The sequence below is a fragment of the Rhamphochromis longiceps genome, linkage group LG4 (assembly GCF_057381845.1).
Source record: "Rhamphochromis longiceps isolate RC_006_pf linkage group LG4, R_longiceps_female_GT1.1, whole genome shotgun sequence".
NCBI classification, from domain to species: Eukaryota; Metazoa; Chordata; class Actinopteri; order Cichliformes; family Cichlidae; genus Rhamphochromis; species Rhamphochromis longiceps.
The window spans coordinates 33,011,555-33,023,083 of record NC_140560.1 but is presented as its reverse complement, the minus strand read 5'-3'; the positions used below and the strand labels follow the sequence as shown (position 1 = coordinate 33,023,083).

Here is an 11,529-nt window from a genome sequence, read left to right as displayed (position 1 = left end):
TTTCAAATGCTGTTTGACATAATAAGTGAATCTCAATCTTTGAACAAAGACAAACATTACATGTAATCAGATTACATTCAGACAGTCTGTCTGCTTTTAAAACACCCCTTTAAATTCCTTTAGTTTAGTCTTAGTCTTAAAAATCATTTCTGTTCCTTACCCAAATATCCACATCATATCCAAGGTTCCATCTGTAACACAAAATGTTTCCATTAGTGTGACTGATTGCAAAACAAAGAACAGATGTCTTTTATTTAAACAATGATTGCTACAGTGACCTACAATAAATGTTGCAGTGCAAGGAAGCTGGCTGACCCTTACTGTCCACAGAGTGGAGGTCTCCGTTTTCTCTGTCTCCATAGTTCCTGCTTCCTGGAACAGGACCCTCACCTGCCACAGGTCTACGGAGTGGCTTTTCTGACAAAAGACTGTAATTTTTTTTAATTTGTATTATTTTTTGTCTTCTGCTATTCCTGGAGTAAGGATGTGATGCCAGCATTACAACAATGGTGTTTCAATCACAAAGATGCATAATATTGTTTCCTTCCAAAAACTATCCATGTAAAGTCTTTTTCTTTATAGAATCAATGTGATCTGTCGATTGTTATGACAGCAGACTCTCAGACAGAGTTGAAATTAAACTTTAAGACATCTCAGGTTGTTCATGTTTTTGTATATATAAAAATGTTCAGAATATCTATTCACTTCTCATAAAAGATATAGGTGTTTGTTTTCACATAGGTTATGTTTTACTGGTTCACCCCATTTGTTATATATAGCTCCTGGTTGGCTTGTGAACTCAAACAGGTTTGACACACCTAGAGACTCCAGTTGTGAACCACCAAAACACATCAGTTAAACTCATACAGATATTTTGCTGTATTCCCACAGACATGCTTTCTCTTACATCATAGAAACATTTTATAAGAAAGCCTAGCCTTTGTGTCAGACCATATTACAATCTGCTGGAAATGTAAAAAAAAAAAACAAAACAAAAAAAAACCACACACACAACTTAATTTTTCCACATTCTTGTTTCCACATCTTTTGGTTTTGTTTGCAAAAAAGGATTTATGAGTTTGTTTGGAAACTGTTAGTCTTTGCTTTGTATTTCCTAGCACCATGCATGGTGGTGTTTTGGAGATTGCTATGCAAAACCTCAAAATGGGGGACACCCAGGTCTACAGGAACACTATTTAGCAAACTCTAAAGGAACTCCCTTTTCCTTCTGAGTCATAGAAGTTCAAATCCAGCTGGTTTTAATATAGCATGACAACAAGTTTCCACATGACTTCAAGGAGTGATTCTCTCTACCTACCGCAATGGGTAAACACTTGGATACATAGAAACCGGAGGACACAATGTAACCGTGGGGATATGGTGTGGGCAAATATGCATACTGAAACAAAAACAAGGATTTAAAGTTGTGCAAGTGGTTTCCAGGGATGGGATGTAGTGATGTGTATCAGAGTTGTTATGCAACCAAAGACTGGGATGACAGGCAATGAGATCAGGGCACCGCCCTGATGCCAAGCACAACACACGAGGCCTTGTACAAAGGATTAAATAAATCTTTATTTGTAATGACAAAAAAAATTTAAACATTCCAATTGTGTCACAATAAACATTTATTCAAACAGTATAAAACATTTTATAAACTCTGCTAAATCAATAAAATATTAGTAACCTGAGTATTAATACTGTGCATATTGATAATATTTAATGTGAAATGCATATCTAAAATTAGTACATGCCACAGAAATGGATAGAACAACAATGTAATAATTATGTCGTCTTCACCATTTGCCCCATCTAGAACTAGTTCATTAACAAATGTAGTTAACGGTTCTGATGGAATCAGTGGTCAACATTTTATAATGAAGCTTATTTTAACTTTGAATTAAGGCATTCTGTGGATGTTGGCAGAACTGAAAACACCAACACAAGACCAAGAACAATACTGCTTTATCGGTACTGCATAGTTTTTAAAGCTTGAATGTCGAAATGAATGCCGTTTCAAAAATGTTATGAAAGCACCTTTTAATCTACTACGACGAGAATTATTGAGACATCTTTTATAAAACTATGTTTATATGCTCTGTATAAAAGCTCTGTTACACTGTCCCTACTGTAAGGCACAGTACTGCTTGTTTCTCTACAACATTAATAGACAACAGGCATTATTTACGTATTGCGATCCCGTCTGTCTACATAGCAGCTTCTAATAAATGTTGCTGTGGTTGAGCTCAGATCAACAGTCTTTGGAGTTTTCTGAAGGAAATGTGCTAATCCATTTCTTTGTGCGGGCCAGACATTCATCCCAGCTGTACAAGGGGCGGTAATCGAAATGACGCTCAGCTTTGTCGGTGCGCACTGTGAAGGTGGTGCTAACAACGGCCAAGGTGTAACTGTTCAGCAGCGGCGTGTAGTTGTATATGGGTTTTAGTAACCAGTGCATCAAATCATTAAACATGGCCAGAAACCATAACACCATTGTGGGTATCCGTGCCTTTCGAAAGTTAAACTCTGAGAACAACACCATGTTGAAATCTTCGTAGCTTTTGTAGGGTGAGTCATCGTAGCAGTAGAACGCTTCTCCTCCAACTTTCTCTGGGCGCTCTCTCAAAGCTTGGGCTGCAAGGAGATGCATCCAGGCAACGTTGCCTAGGTAGACAAGTGGATAAGTAACGGATTTAATTATGGTGATGGTAAAGAGTGCAAATACTTAAAATACATCAATTGTAGATACTACTTTAGTCATTTAATCTGCATCCAAGTGACATCCTTTCTATCCAGTTGTGGCTGATACTGCATGCCTTACATGCATGCATTTGTAAAATGTATTAATATCATAAATGCAATCATATTCTGTTAGGAGATCAGAGGATTTGTGGTGTGAATTGGATGCATGTATACATGTTCACCGATAATGACCATCTGGTATTGAATTTATTATAAACGGATTAAAAGTTGTTCAAGAGCCTGCTTAAGAGCATCAGGGTTTCTTATCATATTATCATCTGAAATTCTAATGTTATGAATTGCGTTAGGTGTAAAACCGTAAACTTCCTGCGAAGTGCAGAGGAAGTGCTTCTACATGCTACATCTGCTTTAAAAATGACGGCGCCTTTAACCAAGTTTTTAGTGCCACATAGGAAACATCACAGAAGTGGTAATTTTACCTGCATAAACTCGACCGTGTTCAACATGATCTGGGATGCCTCCAACAATCAAGCCTCCCCTTTGAACACCCTGCTTATAGAAGTCCTTTATTAGCTGGTGCCCCTCGCCATAGATCCCCGTTGGCCTCAGTGAGCATGTGTATAAGTGCTTACCACCCTTAACCTGGACAGGAAATAAAAACAACTTTTAGTTCCCAGGCCGGAGGCAGATAAAATAAAAGAAGATTTAGATATAATTGTAAACAGCAAAAATTACACCATTGTACCACCGCATAGCCACAAGGGAAATTCTCACATTCTGTGGCAAAGTTGCACAAGAAACCACCCCCCCCCCCCCCACACACACACACTATGACTTTGTTTTTTTAAAGGCTCCAGTCCAGCTCAGCAAGAGACTAAAAAACAAAAACATCTGCATATCTCGAGCCTCTGCATGGAACTGCCCAGTCAGAGTTTATCCAGGTTAAGCCTTTTTAGAAACTAATCCTTTTACTGGTTTCACTGCATTATCATAGTTCAGTTCAAATGTACATTTACTAAATCTGCTTCATTGTGATGTAGTTCAAACAGTATACCACTTTTCTTTACACAAAGTAAACATACCATTAATTTGTGAAATATATCTTACCTTGGTGCCATTAGCATCAAGCACAATTTTCTCTGCCTCTGACTTGCTCTTGGGGTAGGCCATGCTGTGTTTCACTGTATAAGGTGTGTCTTCATTGCCCCTACAAAGAAAGAAGTTAAACATTCAGAGAAGTGCTCAGGAGAAGATAATCACCTAGTATTTTCTTGACCTTGCTGTGTGTGTTAGGAATGTGCTTATGGCGTACTAAACAGAAGTGTTGAAATGAACCTTGGCAAAGAAGAACAAACCTGATATCCATGTTTATTTGCAAGTTTTTCAAAGTTTGTTCTTATCTTTTTTCCAAATCTACTGTCTAAATAGAACAAATATTTGTAACAAGAGAAGGAAAAGGTTCATTCTTATAGGGTAACGTCAGAACTACAACAGCTTCCAAGGTGCCTGTGTACGTGCAAAGAGTGCACACCATCTGGAAGGCAGACAGCACGTCCAGCACGTTTGCTGGGCGTGATTTTCCTCATGTGACAAGGGCATTATGTGGAATTCTTTAAATCCATTTGTTACTGTAAATCCATTTTTGATATTGATAGTAATATGCTGCGACTTTAATTCTACTAGGAAATACCAGAAAGCCAATCTGTCTCAGTGGCTGGAGATGGGCTGACGTAGAAAGATCTCAGTAGATAAGAGGGCATCCACTTGGAATGATTATATCAATATTTTTCTTTTGAATCTTCATCTAACAATCTGAGAACATATTGTACTGTGAAAAAGCTTTGCACGTGTTCTACGTCACACATCAACAAGAAGGTGCCTGATTGGTCCCAGATCCTTCTGTAGCATCACAAACATCCCAAAGAATCATCAAAAGAGACAAAAAGAACAAGGAGTCCAGCCTCAGATGCTGGCCTCTGTAAAGCCCTAATCTCAAGATCATGGAGCCAGTCTGAGATTAGCAGGCAGCACTCAGAATTTTACTGGTACAGGTTGGAGGGTAAAGGGTGCACATGCTAAATATGTGGTCAGAGTTTCTGCAGCGCAAACTCTTTTGTTTTTAACCCTTGGTAGTGGTTGGCCAGAATAGATTAACCGTAAACCTTCAGGAACTGGGTGGAATTTCCAACCAGACACTTAAATATTGAAGAATGCCCACTTGTGCACCGTCACCTTAACCTTAGTGCATACAAGCATTGCACACCAGGGTTTTTCATTTCGGTCATGGGTGACAATGGGAAAAACCCTACCTTGAAATGCTTTCAGCCAAAGAACAAAAACTGTTCCCTCTAACCGACATATGCCAGTAAATGGTCTGTCTGGGTCTCCTATTCCTATACTCAAACAATATGACGGTGAACTATACACCTGGATCTGACTCACGCCTTTAGGAGTGAACTTTCCATTTGTCATCAGTCTTGATTCAAGAGTCATTTCTATTTTGGTTTCTGCTCATTCTTACCCAAAATATTCCATAGCTACACAGGTATGGACATGCCACTCAAATGATGTCACTGAAAATGATGAATACACAGAAAAACCCGGAGACAGCCCATATTTAGAAATCACATTGTGTTGCCTTTTCCTCTCATGACAGGCAAAAAACCTGGCAAATGTACATTACATAACATTTTTTATTTGTTATTAAATAATTCAGAACTATTCCTCTGGTATCAACCAACCTTGAGTGACATAACTGTCAATAGCATGCCAATGCAAATGATGGTTGCAAAACAGTTTGAACTTTAAGCTCCAGATTTAAAAGCTGTTTAACTGCAGCAACATTACATAACAAGTGTGTGACATAAAAGTCTGGAAAATATTAAAGCACTGGCAAAAGAAAGCTCAGACAGTAGCTCCCATTTAATGTCTTTTAATCAGAATAAACTACCTTGATCACTCGGTTGAATAACACACAGAAAATACTAAATACTGCATTTGTCATTGACGTTTGACTCCATCCCATCATATCTTGCTCTGCACAAGTCATGTGTTAAATGATGGTGCTTTTAAGATAAGAGTGGTTACAAGGCAGCAACTACAGAAAATGAACTAGATGAGCTAAAGCACTTCTTCAAATGGGTTTAGATGTCTACTATGTTGGCTCAGTCAGCATAAAAAAAATAAGAATAATTAAAAAAACCAACAACAACATTTTAAACAACTAACAATGTTATAGTTTTTGAATTTCACCTCTTAAAGTGATCTCCATTGATGTTGGGACCGACCACTTCCATGCTGCTGGTATAGAGGAGGCACTCTATGCCGCACTCCACACAGGCTTTGATGACATTCTTTGTTCCTAAGAGGAAAAGAAAACATCGTTTTTAGCAAGTCTGCTCACTTTTGTGTTGATAGAGCAGACTGTAGCTCAAAGGACACTGTGACACAGAAATAGTTTATTCCATCAGTGCAGATTTGAAGAAAGCTGCTATTTTTTATTTTTTTAATGGATTGCTTCAAATTACTATATGAAACATCTCCGTGTGAATAATTTAAACGGGACCCATGCGTGTTCTGTTTGTATGAGAGGATGCCACGAATATTTCTGGCTTCCACTATTGAGGCTATTGTTTACGTATCTGAAAGTTAAAAACAAAAATCTACGGAGTAAACACTTGACAAGCTGCATAGTTAACATTTGTTAAAGTGCTGATGAGAAAAAGAAGTGCTGATGTGTTTAATTTGCCATCTGAGCAAAACAAAACAAAAAAGAAACCCACAGAGTTCACAAATACCATGCACAGCTGCACAGACAACCATACCACTCCCTGTAAAGTGACAGACTTATCAGCACCAATGTGGTAGTAGATTATCAGGAACGTATGCCATATTTCACTAGAACAGAGCGAGAGGTTTCACGCGCTACAGAAAAACTGAAAAAGCCAGACCAAAAACACCTCTACAAAATCTAACAGTAAATTTGCTGAATATGTGTTGTGATACTCTATTCTTGGCAAAAGTGATGAACTGAAATTACCAGCACTGTCAAACCTACAGCTTTGCTGCTAGCACAGTTAAAACTAATCTCACTTTAAAGGCAAAAATACATAGAACAGGACACAGATAAGACAGAGGAACAGACCATAATTTAAGATTCAATTTAGGTAAACCAGTTCCACAGTCTTCTATGCATAGTGGCTCACTGGCATGATTTCTAGGACACCTAATTAAATACAGGAAACACTAATTAAATTTGTTTGATCTGTGCTTTTCCTGATGCAGTAATGTTTACCCTCTGCAAGCTCTGCTGTCTAGCTTTTGTGCCAACATGTGGTCTGAAAGGAGATTAAACATTGCAGCTACAGCCTAAAATACACAGGCTATAAGTGTTTACAATATACTGCTGTTAGACTAGCATTTTAAATCTATACCAGTTATGAGAAGAAGAGAGATTTTAACCAGACACTAGAGGAGGAGGAACTAACAAGAATGTGTTGAAGAAAACCCCTTGACGCCAACACAGGGGAAATATTAAAATTCTTGAAATATTTTTCAGGTCCGTGAGGCCAAATGGGACAATCTCCTTGGACCGAGTAAAACAGACAGATGCAACTACTGGATCTTATCAGATTTTTACAGAAGAAAAACTTTAACTGTAGTGGTTTGTTCATATACACTCTAGCAATCCAAATAATTAACATCCATATGGAAAAAAGCTGACCTCTGCACGAGATCTTTGGGAGCCTACAGACAAAACTGCCTTTAATCTGCAGTGATTGTTTTTGGGGTACAGATATTAAAAGCAAAGCCTCACCAGCAACATTTGCATCCCTTCTTTATTACTGTGATCAGTGTCTTCAATCTGGTTTTAGATTCAGATCAATGAAATGTTTTTGTTTTCCTTCATCGCAGCACATCTGGCATGCTGCTGTCAATAAAATTCTTTAGTCACTTGAAAGTCAGCGCCAGAGACATTTCAGGAACTCAGGGAAAATAGGTTGCAGCATTTCCTGGCTGACAATTGTAGTCAACAAGTCCACTGAAAACAAATACCTCTTAAGTATAAAGAAGGCTGAATAGCTTATTCCTCTTCGTCACAGAGCTCCACTGTTTTCCACACACCATTTGATTTAAGGTTCAGTTAGCTGAATATTTTTTGAGTTTGTCTAACATGATGCCAACCTACTGTTTTAAATGTCCAAATACCAAAAATATTATAGAGATTAATGATAGCAAAAGCTTCAGTGTTTGAGCCAAATTTATCTCTTGAGAGCCATTTTGCTACATAAAACAGTAGAAGGAATGTTTAGACAGATTTTAAAGAATACAACCTGCCCACCTTCAAAAACCCCTAGAAACAATAGTAAAATAAACCCAGTAAATTCCACAGACCCGAAGAAACGATACTTTTGGGAAGCATTTAAAATAGTTTTCCAGTCAAGAGTAAACTCATTGGTTAACTGTTATTTTGGACTGCTTTTGGCAATCCAATACATTTATGAGTCACTAATTTTTCCAGGTTTGAACAAGGTGTTTTTATTTAACTGAGACACTTGACACACAAATCTGGAGTCTGTCTCTGATGCTCTCATGTGCAAATAGAGCTCTACAGTGACATATGATCAGTTAAACCTTGACCTAAATGTATAATTCAACCGACTCTATTTAGTCATAGTTTCAGTCAGTGAATAGTGACACTACTCTCATCATGTTCCAAAAAAGTAGAGGGGAAGAAAATGGGTTTCCCCAGCAGTTCGCTTCTCGTCTGCACAAAGGAAACCCATCTCCAATAACAACTTCAGCATCATGTAACACTTAAACTCACCGCTAAATTCCACACTAACAGCATCAGCCAATTAGAGTTGAAGTTTAAGAGAATCTGAGACCTCTGGTGTTTAAACAAAGTATCCTTTCATAAAGACGAAACAACACTTTGAACACACAAAATGACCCTTGACTGAAACAAGAGGAAACCACACCTCAGACCAGAAATGTGAATATGTGAACTATAACTATTTTTCCATTTTTTGGTTGAAGGGAAACGCCTTGGAAGTCATCCAAAGTAAATGTAGCAAAGGTTCTCCTCTAAATATCTTTCTGTGGTAAAATGTTTTTCAAGTTTAACTGTTGATTGATGTTTCCACCCCACCCCTTTTCCTTGTTATCACTTTGATCTTTCCAAGCCTCACCTGTTACGTTGACAGAGTAGATGAGGGGCTCTGGGACTTTGTACCAAACATCAACCAAGCTGGCTGTGTGGATGACAACATCGGTTCCACGGGAGGCCTCCAACACAGATTCATAATCCGTGATATCTCCTTGAATGACAACCACTCTTGTCCGCTCTGGGTAAAAAACATGAAAACACAAAGTTAAAAACAAACAAATAAACCTGAAAATAATGTCCATATTCTCCCGAGAATTCCACAAGGATGTTACAAATACACTGAGGAACAAACAGTTTGTTTACCAAGCAACTTCAAAACAACCTCATTCTTTTCCCAGCCCGCCCTGATTTCATAATAGCAGTGTTATTTCCAGGTGTGATTTGCATCTTTCCGAATCATCAAGGCAAGTCCAATTTTATCCAAAGTGATAATGTCTTATTTTTAAATTCCACAGAAGTTTAAAACAATATAAGAGATCAGTCTCCACTGTTGCGCTGACATGGCAAAAATATTATGAAGGCCTTGAACCTATAAATTATCTACCAATTGTCCTTGAAACGCTGATAGCTCTGCACCTGGACTTTCACACAGAGATTCTGCTGAAATTCAAACTCTGTTTTATGGGTTTTGATTCTTAGATGGATCACTAGTCTTTTTGTTGGGGCATTAGTCACAGCTTTGAGGGTCTTGCCTTGCTTAACTTCTGTATTTTACTGTAAGCAGACCAGCAATCAAGGAAATAAAACATATCTTGGCTTCCAAGTGATTTCAGTAATGTTTCCCAGGAAGCAGGGAACAAAAACAAACACATCATGTGAACCACCTTTGGTCACGACTTCTGGTTCTATGTAAACCAACAGGTTAGCATTCAAATTATTCACAAGGTGCTGAAAGTCACGGCAGGTGCAACAACAAGACACGACAGGTAAATTAGGGTGCGCTCAAAACACAGCTTTCTTTACGTTGCCAAGGTGATTAAAAGCATATCTGAGACACAAACACCAGGGTATGCCATTTTTTTCCTTATAAGTAATGCTGTACCTGCTCGAGGTATTTCATTCAAACAGACTCTAATTAAGATGACATAAAGCTGGCACGCTAAAGGTTTGAGTTACGATTCTTATCAGGAATGCGGTGGCGAAGTGATGAAGACAGTTTTGTTTTCTCTGGAGAATTACCATGAAAAGGAAAATGCTGCCGAATAAAACAAACAGCTCGAGTGATTTACGACAATATATCTGCGCGTATGTCTGTTTGCCGGTGAAAGATTTAACGTTAAATCGGTATATTAGCTAACGAAGTTCCGCATTATAAACAGAAACAGCATTGCATGACATAAGTCACGAACAGTCAAGAAGCGCTTCTGCTCGTCTTACCTGTGCTGAGATCATGCAAGGTCGGATCTACGCGTTTGTCAAACACCCGTATCTCCTCTAGGCTGTCCTCCTTTTCCAGGAGAATTCTCAGTAAATGCTGGCCGAGAAACCCACAGGCACCGGTGAGCAGATACACAAGACCCCGCTGGTGTTCCGACATCGTGTTACGCTAATGAACTCTGTGCTCTGCAGCGGCGAGCTGGAGCTTTTGCCTATACTCGCCCCGCCCACAGAGATGATGACACGGATGCTAACAGACTCAATAAACTGATCCGCAAGGCCAGCATTATTTTAGGGATGAAGCTGGACTCTCTTAATTTGGTGTTGGAGGGGCGAATGTTGTCCAAGATAAAGACAATGTTGGATAATTCCTCCCACCCACTCCATGACATGCTGGCTAGCCACAGGAGCATGTTCAGTGAGAGACTGACATCAAAAAGCACCACTGCACGACACAGGAAATCATTCCTTTATTTATCAGTAAGTGAATTATTTGTATGTATATATTGTGCTACTTCTTGTACTTCTTGTATTGTCTGTTTTTGTTACTGTTTGTACTGGCACACTCTAACCAACATAATTTCCCCTAGGGATCAATAAAGTATTCTGATTCTGATTTACCCCTTTTTGTGTTTTTGTGGGTTGATCAGCCACTATTTTAAGTTTCCCCTTTGTCTCGCTAGGTAGGTCAGTTTGTTTGAGTTATAAGTATTGTTTGTCAACTTTGAGTAGAGTTCTGTTACTTTGACCCAAGATTTCGATTTTTTTGTGTAATGTAACCAACTTTGTTTTGAGGGGAGCTACGGGGGCCTCATCTTGCTTCCTTTACTTTCCTTCTGTCATGAATATATTGTCATAGTAAAATGGATCAGGAGACCTGTGAATGTAAAAGTAATGCCTTACACAAAATGGTCCATGTTTTTCTGCTGATGTTTTTAATATGTTTGCCTCTTGAACACACTCACCCACTTTTCACTGTGAGGAACAGTGGATCAGAAGAAAGTTGGCCTTATAGGGAGAGCACTAAAAAGATGGGAGTTGGAAATGCATATAGGGGCACATGTTAGCCAGCTGTAGCCTCGTCAACTCAGGTCACCATCTGTTCTCATCAGATTTCACTGCTTCCTCTTACAGTCTATGACAGTTGCAGATGCATTCATTTCCGGCACACAACTTCCTGCTCAACCAACATGCCTTTAAAGTGGCATAAGAGAGCGATCAACTAGAAGTCAGACTCTCACGCTTGTTTCCAATCTGAACATCCATATCCAGCAGGACAC

The 11,529-nt window shown here is 38.8% G+C and overlaps 1 protein-coding gene across 1 annotated transcript; it reads right to left on the bottom strand.

The window, feature by feature from the left end:
• Window positions 1-1,614: 1,614 nt before the first annotated feature.
• Window positions 1,615-10,440, bottom strand: hsd3b7 (hydroxy-delta-5-steroid dehydrogenase, 3 beta- and steroid delta-isomerase). The gene is made up of 6 exons (XM_085404615.1): window positions 10,250-10,440; window positions 8,895-9,050; window positions 5,956-6,064; window positions 3,811-3,910; window positions 3,183-3,345; window positions 1,615-2,664 (listed from the first exon to the last, which is right to left on the bottom strand). The coding sequence occupies exons 1-6, from the start codon at window positions 10,407-10,409 to the stop codon at window positions 2,252-2,254; spliced, it is 1,101 nt and encodes a 366-aa protein (XP_085260741.1). The 5' UTR covers window positions 10,410-10,440; the 3' UTR covers window positions 1,615-2,251.
• Window positions 10,441-11,529: the final 1,089 nt, after the last annotated feature.